The sequence below is a fragment of the Capsicum annuum genome, unplaced genomic scaffold (assembly GCF_002878395.1).
Source record: "Capsicum annuum cultivar UCD-10X-F1 unplaced genomic scaffold, UCD10Xv1.1 ctg1716, whole genome shotgun sequence".
Classification (NCBI taxonomy): Eukaryota; Viridiplantae; Streptophyta; class Magnoliopsida; order Solanales; family Solanaceae; genus Capsicum; species Capsicum annuum.
Genome location: NW_025822807.1, coordinates 1 through 16,722, shown reverse-complemented (window position 1 = coordinate 16,722; position 16,722 = coordinate 1). Strand labels below are relative to the sequence as shown.

The following is a 16,722-nucleotide window of genomic DNA, read 5'->3' as shown; positions in this document are numbered from 1 at the left end:
TATGCTTCTCAAGCTTGCCAAGGGTGTGCAACAACATGTATATAACTATAAATATCTATATTTAACCTATATAATCGAAATTTTTTTTCGACGAAGAATGTTTATCTGACCACCCTTCGTTGGCCGTGGCTCCTTCACTGTATAGCGGTCAAAAAGTCGTAAATGTTTGCTCCATATGCCCGATTTGATCATGCCTCTTGCTTAGCCAAAAAAAAATAAAAAAATTTCAAGACTTTACAATAAGACAATACTTACCGTTATTCAAATACACTAACTTTAGTTTGAATCTTATGTTACGTACAAATTTATTAAATATACATATAATAAATTCCAACCTTAATCTATCATTTATGCTATGATTGAATTTTAAAGTTGGATATCTTGTTATGTCTATGAGATTTATAAGCACAAACCAAGAAAAAAGTTAAAATATCTCATCTTCGCATCGATATATGTTGTTTCGGGTTCGCTTGTAATATTGTTGTATGTGATAGTATTGTTCAGTTACTATATGTTTTGATATTGCTCCTTACTGTCATTTGTTACCCTAATTTCGAAAATAGCCTCAATCTCCTCTTTGAGGTAGTGGTACAGACTGCATACTCTTTATCAGGGGTGGAACTACATGTATGGTAGGGTGTTTATTCGAATCCTTTTTGACGAAAAATTATACTTTATATATATGATTAACATTATTTTTTATGTATATATAGTAAATATCGAACCTTCTTCGATTAATTCATACTTTTACTTGTGACCTTGGTAAAATTTCTGAATCCGCCACTCCTCTTTACCCCTTCCATACTTCAGTACATGGAAATATATTATGTTATTGTAAAATATCTCATCTTCATGGTACTATTAGGATGGTCGAAATCACAAAGTAATGTAAAATCAAAGTACACAAAAATTTGAACTTTCCCTCTAAAGAAAACAGCCTAATTTAAATAGCGGCGCCGCCGAGAAGCGAATGAGTGAAAGTTCACTTATGACATGAGTTATGGCCCAATATCTGTGGCAATTGAATCCTCTTCCTCCCTTTTCACCAAAATACTCCATTACACTCAATCCACTAACCTTCCGAAAGGCCAATCTCTTCACGCTCATCTTATTAAAATCGGTTCTTCCTCTTCTTGCATTTACCTATCCAACAGCATTGTCAACTTGTACGCCAAATGCCACCGCTTGTCCGACGCTCATTTAGCATTTCAAGAAATACAGAACAAAGATGTTGTCTCATGGAACTGTCTCATCAATGGGTATTCTCAATCGGGTCGTCGAGATTCTTCCATTTCCGTGCTCAAATTGTTCAAGCAAATGAGACAGGAAAATGCGCTCCCAAATCCGCACACCTTTGCTGGGATTTTTTCTGCTGTTTCGTCTTTAGGGGATGCCGGGTTTACTGGGAAGCAAGAACATTGTCTTGCTTTCAAACTCGGTTATCTATCTGATGTATTTGTCGGGAGTTCTTTGTTGAATGTGTATTGTAAAGCTGGGAGGAATCATATTGTGGAGGCGCGCAAGATGTTTGATGAAATGCCTGAGAGAAATTCTGTTTCTTGGACTACGATGATATCTGGGTATGCGTGGCAGAGGCTGGTCAAGGAGGCAGTGGGGGTGTTTAGGGTGATGTTATGGGAGCGAGGGGATGATGCGAATGAGTTTGTCTTCACTAGTGTTCTTAGTGCGATTGCATTGCCCGAGTTTATTAATGTAGGAAAGCAAATTCATTGTCTTTCGTTGAAGAATGGATATTTGTGGACTGTTTCTGTTGCTAATGCTACTGTTACTATGTATGCGAAGTGTGGGAGTTTGGATGATGCATGTTCGGCGTTTGAGCTCTCCTCTGAAAAGAATTCGATAACCTGGTCTGCGTTAATTACAGGTTACGCGCAGAATGGGGATTGCGAGAAGGCGTTGAAGTTGTTCTCTGAGATGCATTACAGTGGGATGAATCCGAGTGAGTACACTCTGGTTGGGGTGCTTAATGCGTGTAGTGATTTTGATGCACTTAGAGAAGGAAAACAGGTGCATGGATATCTATTGAAGTTAGGATTTGAGCCTCAAATGTATATTCTGACTGCCTTAGTAGACATGTATGCTAAATGTGGTAATATAAGTGATGCCAGAAGTGGTTTTGATTATTTGAAAGAACCCGATATAGTCTTATGGACTTCCATGATAGCAGGATATGTAAAGAATGGGGATAACGAAAATGCTATGGGTATGTATTGTAGAATGTTGAAGGAGGGTGTTATACCCAATGAGTTGACAATGGCGAGCGTGTTAAAAGCTTGTTCTAGCCTTGCTGCTTTGGAACAGGGGAAGCAGATTCATGCTCATATAGTGAAGCATGGGTTTCGTCTTGAAGTTCCAATTGGAAGTGCTCTGTCAACTATGTATGCAAAATCTGGAAGCCTCCATGACGGTAATCTAGTCTTTAGACGGATGCCTGCTAGGGACTTAGTGTCATGGAACTCAATGATGTCAGGTCTTTCTCAGAATGGCTGCGGCACTGATGCCCTTGAACTTTTCGAGGAAATGCTTCTTGAGGGAACAAAACCAGATTATGTTACTTTTGTAAATATTCTCTCCGCTTGTAGCCACATAGGTTTGGTTGAGAGAGGGTGGAGTATTTTCAAGATGATGTCTAATGAGTTTGGGATAGAACCTAGGCTAGAGCATTTTGCGTGTATGGTAGATATGTTTGGTCGTGCTGGAAAACTCTACGAAGCAAAGGAATTTATCGTATCAGCAGCAAGTCAAGTTGACCATGGTCTGTGTTTGTGGCGTATCTTGCTAAGTGCTTGCAGGAACTATAGAAACTATGAATTAGGTGCATACGCTGGAGAGAAGTTAATAGAATTGGGTTCACAAGAGTCCTCAGCGTATGTGCTACTCTCTAGTATTTATTCAGCTCTGGGAAGATTGGAGGATGTTGAACGCGTGAGAAGATTGATGAATCTCCGTGGAGTAAGCAAAGAGCCTGGATGTAGCTGGATTGAGCTGAAGAGTCAGTTTCATGTATTTGTTGTTGGAGATCAGTTGCATCCACAAATCATACATGTACGCAAAGAGTTATGGAAGTTAAGTAAGCTAATGAAAGATGAGGGATACAAACCACATTTTGATCCTTGCTTAGAGTTGGAGGAGTTATAGAATGATTCCATATGCTTTTATGGAAATTATTGTCTTTTTTTTTTTCAACCATTTGTTAGAAATGTTCTGTTTAATCCAAACCTAATATTATATCTTGAAATACTGCCTAATACAGTAGTTGTTCTATGAAATTGGAGATTTTGGTTTTTATTAAACACATGTTATTGGTAGTCAAAAGTCTTTATGGAAAAAAAGTGATGCATTGAGAAACTTTTGTCAACTTCTCTGCATAGATTACTTATTTATGCGACTTGGAATGAGTACCATAAAAAGACTCCATATTCAATGACTAAAACCTTGGATAATCAGTAATTAAAGAAGGCTAGAATTCTATTTAGGCTTCATTTCTTTGTATAAATGAGGTTTAATTTTTTTTTTTTTTTTTTTGTAAATATCATGACTATTTATCTTATAGACTTTGCTTACAAGTCTTATTTTTTTTTTTCCTCATTCAAAATTCATCTTGCTCTCTCGCTTTTCTCTGAATATCAAGCTGACTTTCTACTTCTCCAAGTATATTAGACGGCTTATATAATTGTTCTTTTTGAATGGGTAAGATTTCAAAACTTTTACAACTACTTTGTATTAATTTGGATATGTTAGAACTTTTATGGACCTGCATATATGGAGAAAAATTGTATGTTGACTGCTGTATATCAGTAAACGACTGACAAAAATTAAAGTTATATTAAGGTTTAAACTTAATGGGCCTAAAGGAATCCCTCATTAAGTATGGGGTCTTATGTATAAATATCCGGATGTAATTTTTAAATTAATTATGGACTAAATTAGAATTACTTAAACCTACTTTTTTATAAAAATAAAGTTATTGTCCCAAATCAAAAAGTAGGTTTTGTTTATGATAGCCATTGTTAAAATGAGAGTGGCGGCTCATGTCTTAATTTGGAAGATCGATAACCACCAAATGAAGAATCGCTATGGCGCTTATAAACTTAGGTATGCTTCCGCATCTAGCATTATATTTTTGATAAATCGGCATTAATTGATTTTGGGAAAAGATTTATCTCTAAAATTAGTCCCAACAGTATATTCATAATATTCTTGATATGATTGCTTGCTTCTCAAGGACTCTAAATTTTGTTACATAAAATTTTTAATTCACTTAAGTGCAGAAAACTTTATACATAACTAGTGACAATTAGGTGATCACCATGAAAAATTATGAGATCTGTTAAACCCAACATTCATTACTCAGTTTATAGTCCTAAGTTGATTTGCTATGTTTAAATATATAGCTTTTGTAACTACTTTATCACTTCTATTAAAAGCCAATTGTGATGACCCACTACATTCATGTCATGTAGGTGCCACATGGCATAAAGATGCTTATGTGGAAAGCTTACATGGAAAGAAAGCTAGTCCCTTAATGGTATACTCTAGAAAAATATGAAAATTTTCCATGAAAAATTCTAGAATTCCTTAGATTTGCATGAAAAGTTCTTGAAATTTTGTAGCATTGTAGAAAACTCTAGAGAGAGGACTATTTTATAAACATGAGCGACTTGTAGGATAATTATTATTTGCATTTTAGTCATTAGGTAAATAGCATAAATAGAGAGATATTCATTTATAAAACCATCAAGCAAAAGTCTTCCAATTCTTGACAGCATAAATAGAGGGATATTCATTTGTAAAACCATCAAGCAAAAGTCTTTCAATTCTTGAGTAATATAAAAGCTTCCTTCAGAAATTCTCTTGTATCTTTCTTGAAATTAGCATTCTCTTAGCGATTTAGTGTCAAAAAGTCTTACTGGAGTTTGTAAGATCGTGAAAAATTCGTAAGCAAGTTTTCAAGTATCAAAGAGATACTTAGTAGGGGTCTATGTTCGTGACAACGTGGTATCAAAGCAAATATTAATACTAGGAAAATGAAAAAAAGGGGAGACATTAATGCTGCTAGCACCACCAATGTTAAACAGAATACTGTGGAGAAGCACCAAAAAGGGAGAAATAATCATATGAAGAGTAAGAAACTATTGTTTGACCCTACACCAAGTGAAGCGCTAACATCTTACTCACATTCGACCGCTAAGCGAGTAAGGACAAAAAAGAGGAGGTGTCCCAAGACGTCACGTTGGGATTAAAGTGGATCATAAGGGTTGATACAACGAGGAAGACTGTGGAGATTTCTAAACAATTTCTAAACAAGATCGACAACCAACTCAAGACTCTTTAAGGAGAATGAAAACATCTGAAAAGAATTGGAGGGAGGCACAAAAATTCAGAATTAGAGATGCGAGAAACTATCACTACCTTGGAGTGAGAGCTCATGGAAGCATTAAGCACTATTGAGACCATGAAGGCCAACATAGAGGCACTCAATTGGCCAATTGAAGCTGGAGGGTTCGCGATATACAACAAAGAGAGAGAGGCCATGGTTGAGGCTGTAAAGCCACCCATGTTCAAAGGCGCTCATGATGCACAAGAGGTAGAGAAATTTCTGTGATTTGGAGAATTATTTAAAGTTCAACAAGGTTAAGAGTGATGAGAAAAAAGCTTGGAGATGGCCATGCTATGGTGAAAACAAAAGGAACCTGAGATGGAGAAAGAGCTTTGCACCATCTATATATGGGAATAATTTTGAGTGAGTTCAGAATGACTTTCTTACCCAATAATGCCTTATGAGGTGAAGCGCAAGTTTTCAAAGTTGAAATAGACTGACAACATACAATCATACGTAAAGGAGTGCACCGCTCTCACACTTAAAATTCTTACCCTTATAGATGAGATATGTTGTTCCACTTCATAGTTGGGCTACAAAATTAGGCCAAGGCAGAGTAGAAAGTCGACATATTAATACTACTAATGAAGCCATCATACTGAATCTTTGACAAACTTTAAGCATGACAAATATAACAAAGGTACAGACAAGGAAACAAGAAGAAGTCATAACAAAGATGGAGAAGATCATGGCAAAAACAAGGAGAAACAACCGTACCCCAAGAATCACGACATCAATGGTGATGGCAAGATGTTTGGATGTCAAAACTATACCAAGAGAAAGGTACATATAATGAAGAAAAATGCCAGCCACATATGCGGTGTGCTGCATGGCTATGCAAGGTGACCCAAAATAAAGACCTTTGGTGTCATATTACTTAAACGAAAATAAAAAGATGCACAACACCAAAAACAAGGTGGGGAACTATACAATTAGGCTCGAGTGGGCTATGTGACAATATCTCAAAGCATTTATAAAGGCCGAAAGAATACAACATCCAATGTGTGGACATCACCATCGATGATCTATCTGCTCGGGCTATGATCGACTTAGGTGCGGAAGCCAAGATCATGACCAAGGCAACAACAACATAGTTGTGGTTGAGTTCAAATCCAAGCAATGGTCACCTCAATACAGTCAATGTACCACTAACTCTAGTGTACAAAGTTTCTAAATGAGTATGCATCATATTGAGCAAGTGACAAGGCAAAACCAACTTCACCGTCACTTCTATAGATATCTTTGACATAATTCTTAAATAGGATTTCTTCCAAAGAAGTCATACTATGATCTATTCATACCCCCTACAACTCTTGGTTATGCAGTGAGAACGATCTTATATGTCACCCATGTTTAAGCTTTCAAAAATGGAAGGACAAGTAAAATTATCGGTCGTGCAGCTTATGAAGGGCCTTAAGAAGGGGGGGTCGATGTTATAGTCACTATTGCAAGATTGGGTAAAGACAATAATGCCCAATAAGAAATGCCACCAGAGAATAATGATGTTATGCTCGAGGTACGATCGAAGCTAGGAACATTTTATATGGCTCTACCTAAGTTGGATGAACTAAGAAAACAAGTGAAAGAGTTGTGCAAAGATGGTCAAATTCAGCCATCAAAATCCCCTATACAACGCAAGTCTTATTTCAAAAAAAGAAGGATGGGACTATACATAGACTATAGGGAACTCAACAAAGTAAGAATGAAGAACAAACGCCTTATACTGCTTATTGATCGCCTATTTGATAGACTTAGATGTGCTAAATACTTTACCAAGATGGATCTTGAAAAGGGTTACTACAAAGTATGTATAACAAAAGGGAATGAATCAAAGACAACATCTATAATAAAATATGGAGCCTACGAGTGATTGGTGGTGCCCTTCGGCTTAACCAATGCACCCACTACCTCTTTCACACTAGTGAGCAAGGTTTTTCATCCCTATTTAGACCAGTTCATGGTAGTGTACCTAGAGGACATAGTTTTCTACAAAAAGGGCTTGGAGGAGAATATTGAGCACTTGAAAAAAGGGTTTTCAGGTTTTGTGAGAGAATGAGCTTTACATTAAATGAGAGAAATGTGCGTTTTCCCAACATGAGGTACCCTCCTTGGGTCATGTCATTAGCCAGGTGTGATTACGTCTGAACGAGGACAAGGTGCGGGCTATTTAAGAATAGGAGGCATCCATGAAGGTGACTAAGTTTAGATATTTTCTTGGATTTGCTAACTATTATCGTAGATTCATTAGTGGCTACATTGCTAAAGGATCTGTAACTAAGTACAAATACATCTCCTTACTACTTTTTTGGAGCAACATGACAATTGTAAATAATATAAAGGTCATGATTGGCTTCTTAAGTTCATTGCACGTTTAGTAGTGATGTTGATCTTTAAATATCCTTAAAGAAACTTCTAGTGGTAGACTTTTTAAAATAAATATCTTTTATTAATAAAAAGCATAGGCCTAAATTATGAATTCACCCTAGCTTTTAGTTTGATTCCAAAAATCATATTATTTGTCTTGAATTCTGGATCAATTTTGGTCTAAGTATTCAAATTGATTAAATCATAACCATACACAAATTCTACATCTACACATATGTTATGTTAACACTGGTACATCACCATATATAAAGAGTCGACCAACTTAGGATAGTATTATATTAGACCTTAACTCTATTAACATTATTCATATTTCCTTATTAAGTTTCAATTTGAAGTAAATTATTCATGAAAGCCTTGTATCAAACAACAATCCTACCAACAGATATACCTAATGTTATTAGCACATTTATCACCTATAATTTTCATGTCCTTTACATTTTTTATTCAAATTCAATCTAGAGGTGTAATGTCCTCTTAAAATAATGCTAAAACATAGATAAACTATCAATGTTATTCACTTAGGGTGTTGAAGACACCAAGCACTATAATCAAATAGTTGTCTCATGAAAAATTGCAAAAACAAAAAAGATAAAGAAGATCTCCGAACTGATATAATGTAAAGATGCATGTAACATATGAATAGTCTTATTCTATAATTAACAAACTAAAGAAACTTAAAAGTATTTAAGCCGTAGTTTTTACAGGTCATTAGTTATAATATTAGCATTTGATTGAGTTTCTGCAACTTTTATTCTTGATGTGTTCTTGATTTATTTTGTAAAATAGAACAAATTGAGTTTTAATGTAGATGTTTGATGCAATATTAAAATGAAACTTAGGAACTGCTGTATATCTGATCAATTCATCTTCTGGGTTGTGTATTATAAAAGTTGATCTAGCTATAATCAATATTTCACCTTTAATTTATTTGACATGCATTGTGTTGGAGAAATAGCAGAAGTAAATGAACCAACCTCAAGATCAATAGGATATTTGATGATTATATATTTTTGTCTATGAAGTTTTAACCCTATATGTTTTATAATCCACACATTTGTATGACTTTTTGACAAATAAAAAATGCAAAAAGAATATTTTCAACAATCGCACCAGTGAAAGACTACCTTTTTCATAGTAGAACATCTCTATTTTTCCTTTTTTTCATTAGCCCAATTAATTTTTTTTTTTGTACGAGCCCTCATATGTATTAAGACCATTAACAATAGCAGGTCAATAAAGCTTTTCATTCACAAACTTACCTGAAATACTTAATTGCCTCTTACCATCAACACCTTTTTCAAGAATCATTGTTTAACTATATAAGTGGATCTCAACTTGATTTGAATTTCTAGTATTGAAATGCACACTATTTTATAATTATAGTGGAATTCATCAAATTCAAAATCAATTATGTGCAAATCAAGCTTCACTAATGTAGATCTAGGATTAGGTAATTTCTTAGACTTCCTTTTGATGTAATTCGTATAATCATGTTAGTAGATTCATTTTCAAGATAAATCAATTCATTAATTGAACCTACAATTCAAACATGTGTATGGACATCATTCAAGGATAATCCAAGCAATATTTCTCTATAACAAAGTTATTGGATAAGGAACTAGCAGAAGATTTTTTAAAAATTATTGATATTCATAATCAAATAAGTCATGTCTTGGGCAAACACAAGACTATGGTGTGTAATATGTATTATCAATAGTTACGTAAAGATGATTCTTGATAAATTCAAGGCTAGATATCAAAGTAAGTCAAGGTTTCTATACCTATCTAAATTTTAAGAGAGATTCCACCGAAAGCCTTATTTCAGTGACAAGTTTTGATGGCAAAGTAGATATTTCAAGATTGAATCTATTGATGGAATTTGAGAATGAGCAGTGAATTTACTTTGTTTTAGCTGTTTATGGAAGACTTGAGCTTCCTCACATTAAATTTTGACAACACAAAGTTGAATTTTTGATGTAAATTCTGTTATGGAGGCAACAATTTTACCAAAATTTAATTTAAAGGGGAGCAATATTATTTGGATCTTTTAATCATGATTTCTTGTTTGATGTCTTTGCTGGTATATATTTTATAAATTAGCTAATTTATTTATATTTTCACATGATTTTGATATATAGCTTTGAAATATGGATTCAAATATAGCCTTGAATTTAAAAACAACACTAACATATGGATAAATTGTCTAATTTGTAAAATATTTAGTTGTACAGACATCAAACAAGAATTCAGGACCAGAAGGCCCAAATTATTACTGTCATCCTTTAAATTCAACTGTGGTAATATTGTTGCCTCCATAGCTGAAGTTGCCTTAAAGTGCTCAACTTTATACTGTCAAAATAAAATTTGAGGAAGTTCAAATTTTTCATCAGCACTTAAAATAAAGTAAATTCATTATCCATGCTCAAATTCTATCAGCAAATTCAATATTGAAAATTCCTGTTCTGTCATAAAAAATTATCAGAGAAATTCTTTTAAGGCTTTGAGTGATACCCCTCTTGAGATTTAGTTATGTATCACTATCTTAACTTACTTTGATTTCTAGTCTTGAATTTATCTATAATCGTCATTGTGTAAGTGCTGATAATAAAGATAATGCACACCATATTTTTGTGTTTGTCAAATACTGATACCCCTCTTGAGATTTAATTATGTATCAAAATCTTAACTTACTTTAATTTCTAGTCTTGAATTTATCAAGAATCTTCATTGTGTAAATACTGATAATAAAGATAACACACACCATATTCTTGTGTTTGTCAAACACAACTACTTATCTAGTAATGTATATCAATACTTTCTTACGAATTATTCTGTTAGTACCTTATTCAATAACTTTGTTATGAGGGATATAACTTGGATTATCCTTTGAATAATGCCTGCACACATGTTTGATTAGTGACTCAATAAATGTGTTGATTTATCTTGCTATTGCATCCACTAACATGTTACATGAAATTCATTAATTAGAAAGTTCAAGAAATTTTTTATTCCTAGACCTATATCAGTGAGGCTGGATTTGCACATAATTAATTTTAATATGATGAATTTCATGATAATTATAACGTAGTGTATATTTTAAATACTACAAGTTTAGATCAAGTCGAGATTCACCTATATAGTTTAAATAGTGAGTTTTGAAAATGTATTAATAGTTGCCCAATTTAGGGGCTGTTCAGAATTTCAGAGATAAGTTTGTGAATGAAAAATTTTATTGGCTTGCTATTGCTGATAATCTTAATACATGCGATGACAGCTACATTATTTTTTCTATTTGACTAATAAAAAATTAGAAAAGATGAAGATACTCCGATATAAAAAAGTAATCTTTCATTGGCGGGAGTGTTGGAAGGTGATCCTTTTTGTGTTCTCGAATTACCAAAAAATTCATGCAAATAAGTTGGTTATAAAAGATTATGAGGTTAAAATATCTTAGACATAAATGTATACCATTAAATATCCTGTTGGTCTTGAGGAGAGTTCGTTTACTTCTATTTTTCTCCAACATTATGCGTATAAAATAAAGGTGAAATATTAATTGTGACCAGATCAACTTTCACGATATACAATTTAGAGAATGAATCGATTAGATATACAATTATTCCTAAGTTTTGTTTCAATAGTGCATCAAACGTCCACATTAGTTGCCTAGTTTGTCCTCTTGTACAAAACGAACCAAGAACACATCAAGAATAGAGGTTGCAGAAGCTCAATCAAATGATAATGTTATAGTTAATGATTAGTAAGGATTTCACCTTAGATATTTTTATGTTTCTTTAATTTGTTAATTATAGAATAAGAGTTTGCATATGTTTCATGTATCTTTACAGAACATCTTCTTGAAGATTTTTTTTTTATCTGTTTTTCCTTTTACATATTTCTATCAGATAATTATTTGATCATAGTATTTGGTGTCTTTAACACTCAAAGTAATGATATGGATATTTTAGTTCTTTTTAAGTATTCTTTTAAGGGAACGTTGTGCTTTCAAATAGAATTAGAACAAAGAGTGTGAGGGTGAAAATCATAGCAGATAAATTTACTAATAACCATAAGCATATTCTTTGATAGGATACTATTCTGATATAAGAACTTTATTAATAATTCTATTTAAATTGCAACTTAACAATGAAGTAAGAATAATATTAAAAGAATTAAGGTCTGCTATAGTACTATTTTAAGTTGCAAAAAATTTTCATGTCGAGTGCCGCATTTGTGTCGCACGAAATAAATATAGGTGTGAAATTCATAACTGATATGATTAATTAATCTAAATTTTTTAATCAGAATTGATTGATTAATTTGGGATAGATACAATGAATTTTGAAATCAAAATGAGGGTAAAATCATACTTTAGGATAAAAGATATTTTTATTTAAAAGCTCGCTATCGCAGGGTGCTTTAAAGATTTTTAAGACCAACATCCTTGATGGATATGCAATGAACTCAAGAACTCCTATCATAGCCTTTATATTAATTACAATAGTCGTGCTGCATCGAAAAAATATTAGTAAGAAAATGTCCACTAAATACAGTGTTACTTATGTTGTCTCTACTATGATAAAAGTTGAACAAAACTTCTCCTCCTTGAATATTTTTTGTATGTAGTCACTTGAGATTATCGTGATAAAAAGTTGAACAATCTTCTTTTAAAATCCTTTCATATATATGACAATGTTGGTGTTGTTAATTTTTTCAGCTTGTAATGAATTTTCAGTTGATACATGCTAAAAGAGGCAAAAGCTTGAAAAATAATTATTGAATGCAATATATGATTAATTTTTACTCGCTACGATACTTGTAATCAATGTTGTGTTTTATTATTTTTATATTTCAGTTGTTAGCATTTTAGTTAATCAAATTTTATCAAGTAAGTAGTTTGTTGAATGAAAGTAGTAGAATTTTTGAATTTATTATCTAGTTGAGTGATAGTAGAAGTTAGTGGGCCACTATCCTATTTTTTTCTTAACAAAATTCTATTCAAGGAGTACAATTATTGTAAATAAGGACTATGAGAAGTTTAGCCAATTCAATAGAATTCTAGTATTTTTTTTACTCTTAATCATAGTCTCTACTTTTCCATCGGTGATTCAGCATCAGATTAAAACCTTAGCTTTTTGTGAGAGAAACACTTAAGAAATGTTGCAGCAACAATGTGTTAACCTATGACTTCCAACAACTTTATGTAGACAACCATACCTCACTGTGACCGTCAGGACGTGTTGGTAAAGATTTCATAGTATCAAAGAAGTGTTGACATGTGGTTATAGATAGAATATTAGAAATAGCAAACGGAATAACAGTGCTAGACACAAAAAAGCAGAAGCATAAGTAGCAAAGTTAAAAAACCTCAAGGTGATGAATTATCCTTTTCAAGAAATTGATCGAGGATAGAGGTAGAATTCCAAATTTGTGTATCAATTTCTCAATTAGTGTATTTTTAATAAATTCATTCAATGTTCTTATATATGAATTTTAAAATAAAGTTATTAGAACTTGAAGTTACAGTTCTAAAATTCAAAGCTCATAAAGTCAAAAATCTGAATTTGTCTCTTGAACGTTATTCGTGATAAATGGTTGAGAAAAATTCTTGTAACGATCCGAGACTACCCCCAAGTCGTCACACGATGCTTGGAACCACAAGTGATCCCAAGATAATGTGATGCCCCGAGTTTCATGAAGTTTACATGTCATAAATCTCTCATTCTTTTCTGACAAAATCAGATCTAGCCTAAAGAAATTGTTATCCCTAAGTTTACTCTATCGCTTCGATCTAAGCCATATAGCTATTTTCATGAAAGTTCATACACTCACAGATCAGTTTAGTAGCCCACTACGTTGAGATTCAGTCACATAGTTTATTTCAATTGTGCATGATAGCTTATAACCTATGATTCCTCAGTAATTTCAGTCTAATTAGCCACATTCGAGGATGAATGTTCCCAAAATAGAGATATTATAATACCCCATACTTTTCCTAGCTTAAAATCATCCCCAGAATGTCAAAATATTTCTTCAAAAATGAATACTATTTATTTTATGCGGTATTTTCAAGATTTTGACTTTTTATTGTGTGGAAAATTGAATAAGATTTCCATCGATACCAAATTTACCTAAATCTGACACTCGGTGAAGGAGTTATGGCTATTTTAAGTTCTAGTCGTAAAACACCGTCATTTCGGTCACTAGCGCGTCGCGGAGAAGATTTAAATGACGATTGTCAATTTCCAGTGGACCTACGTGATAATGGCGCATTGTGCCATGTGCCAAAATGGCATTCCAAAGGGGCACCGTGATGGCTCCGTATTGCGGAGTCTGCCTAGTTCCCGTTTGTCGATTTCCAGTGAGCCATCGCAATAGTAGCGTGTCGCGGTGGCCACCCATTTTGCAAAATGTTGAATTTTTTAGTTTTGTTTGGGGGTTTAATGAGGGTATTTTGGTCATCCTCCCAGCCCCTAGTCTGTCTTAAACATTGAATTAAACCCCTCCAAAGCACCTTACGTTCAATTTTCATCAAATTTCTCTCAAACAAAACCCTAGATCATCAAGCTTTCTCCCTAAGAAACTCAAATTCCTCCATTAACCTTTCAAGGAAACTCAAGATTTGGAATCGCCAAGTCAAGAACTCCAATAATTCATCTCCAAAGCATCAATAGGGATCCAAGATTCAAGTTCTAGCATCTAGTTCATCCAACAAGGTATGTGGGGTTTGAAAAAGTATAAATCTTTCATCCTTGTGCCCAAAACTTTTTTTTTATTACAAATTTACTGCAATTTATTTGATTTCCCATGATTTTCAAGTTAGGGTTTATACCCATTATCATTATTTGCAAGATTATGAGATTTCCCATGATTTAAAAGTTGAATTACATGTTTATGTTCATATTTTCATGCTTAATTCAGAAATTTCCAGATTTGAGATGAATTATCATTGACATTATTATCAAGCATGATTACTATGATATTTTGACATGACTTTGCTATGTGGGTTTTAAGTCCCAAGATTATATGTTGAGATTTTGAAAAAAAATGTTGCTTTAAACTTCCTATTATCAGATTATTTCATAGATTTTTAGTAAAACTTTGATCTTTCAATCATCATATTAGCTATGAAATCCACTTTACAGATTATTACAGATTATAGAACTCAATATAGCTTTCTTTAAAGATCTACTCAGATGATTGCATAATTCGTTTTAGATAAACCCTTATGCTAGTTTTAAAATGGATTTCTAACAGAATGAGCGTAGCAAATAAAAAGAGAGTAGTATTTAGCACCGAGAGGGAAGTGTAGGTTTAGCGCATCCTACTTCCACAGAACTACGTAGCCAACGTAGGTACAGATTCAGATTATTCCCATTTATATGGATGACAGATTTAGCTTGTGATCGATCACATACTCCCTGACAAGAGTATGACACCTCTCTTCAACGTGAGGTTTCTTTCTTAGGAGGGCAAAATGTTGGACTCTATGTTAGCTCACATGGTTTATGTTGCTTAAGAGAACCTCCCTACTAATAAAAGTAATAGTTTTCAGAATAGTTTTAAAGTATTTCCTTTCAGATAAGAGATACAGTATTCTCCTTAATAGTAAAAGAAGACCAGAAAAGCTTTTAGAAATCTAAGTGTAAAGGCTCACAAGTTTTACTCAGATTATACCTTACATAAAAGATAATAGCTACAAATTTCAGCTTTTAGATTTCAGATTCAGTAGTGAGTCCTTCTACACTTAGTCAGAATGATTTAAAGGGAGAATACAAGTATAATTTTTAGAACTAAATGTTATGGATCACAAGATTTATAAAGTATGTTTTGCTTCCTATTGTTATATATTTTAGTATTTCAGATATTCCATCTTATGTGAGTCATTTACATTTAGCATGCATCATTTTACAAATTATGATGACTGATATTATGTTTTACTTATGCATTCACATCCATATACTCAGTACATCCTCAAATTACCGATCCATATATATGTCTATGTGCTACATTGTCTCATAATGTAGGTACGAGTTGCAACACGCATACCATATTCAGACAGTTTGCAGATTTCAGCCAGCGGATGATGAGTCCTCCTACTTAAGGGACTTTAGTTAGATGTTATTTATGTACTTTACTTCCTTACTCTCATGTATTGATTATTGATAGTTGGGGTCACATCCTAGCTATCTATAGTCAGTATAGTAGAAGCTCTACAGATGTCAGTTAGAGTCAGTTATGTATTTTTAGTCCCTCTTTCAGACTTTATTAGAATGTAAAAGTTGTATTGATATTGTTTTTATGTCCAGGTTCAACCATTATTCTATTTCCACACAGTAAACTCAGTTGTTTTATGCATATCATTCAGTTGCTTATGAGTTATGCTAGTAAAAGGGTTAGCTTGGGATCACTTGTGGTCCAAAGCACTGTGTGACATCTCGGGAAAGATTTTTGGGGCTTTACAAACTTGGTATCAAAGCACAAGGTTCAAGTGTCCTAGGGTGTCTGTGAAGCCATGTCTAGTAGAGTCTTTTGAAATGATGGTACAGAGGCGTCTGTACTTCTCTTCGAGAGGCTATGAGGCATTTAAGAAAAGTTTTCTTTCTTTCCTACTCTAGATCGTGCAGGAAATTTGTTTTCTCAGGATCTTCTGTCTATTCATATGTTACCTAAAAATTCCTTATCTATGTATTATTCTTGAGGTAACATAATTAGCCAGTTCTAATTTCTCCCAGGTAATGCTCTCAGATTTGGTAGCAGAAACTTCAGAAGTCACACAAAGGGGCTTGTGAGGAGCTCCCTAGTGTGTTAAGTCCCTTAAGTTGAAAGTTATGTCCTCATCCTTATGAGTTGTCCAGTTGAGATAGAATTAGATATGCATTATAATTCCTCATTATTCCTTCAGTACAGATAGTGTTCATGAGAGGGGATAATAT

At 33.4% G+C, this 16,722-nt stretch overlaps 1 protein-coding gene across 2 annotated transcripts; it reads left to right on the top strand.

Moving 5' to 3' along the window:
- Nucleotides 1-836: 836 nt before the first annotated feature.
- LOC124890429 (pentatricopeptide repeat-containing protein At2g33680-like) lies at nt 837-16,118 on the top strand. 2 transcript variants are annotated; one of them, XM_047402278.1, is made up of 3 exons: nt 837-4,116; nt 14,397-14,502; nt 15,814-16,118. In XM_047402278.1, the coding sequence occupies exon 1, from the start codon at nt 994-996 to the stop codon at nt 3,157-3,159; it is 2,166 nt and encodes a 721-aa protein (XP_047258234.1). In that variant the 5' UTR covers nt 837-993; the 3' UTR covers nt 3,160-4,116; nt 14,397-14,502; nt 15,814-16,118. The 2 variants fall into 2 exon arrangements, with proteins under 2 accessions (XP_047258234.1, XP_047258233.1); XM_047402277.1 differs by lacking the exon at nt 14,397-14,502.
- The last annotated feature ends 604 nt before the right edge of the window (nt 16,119-16,722 follow it).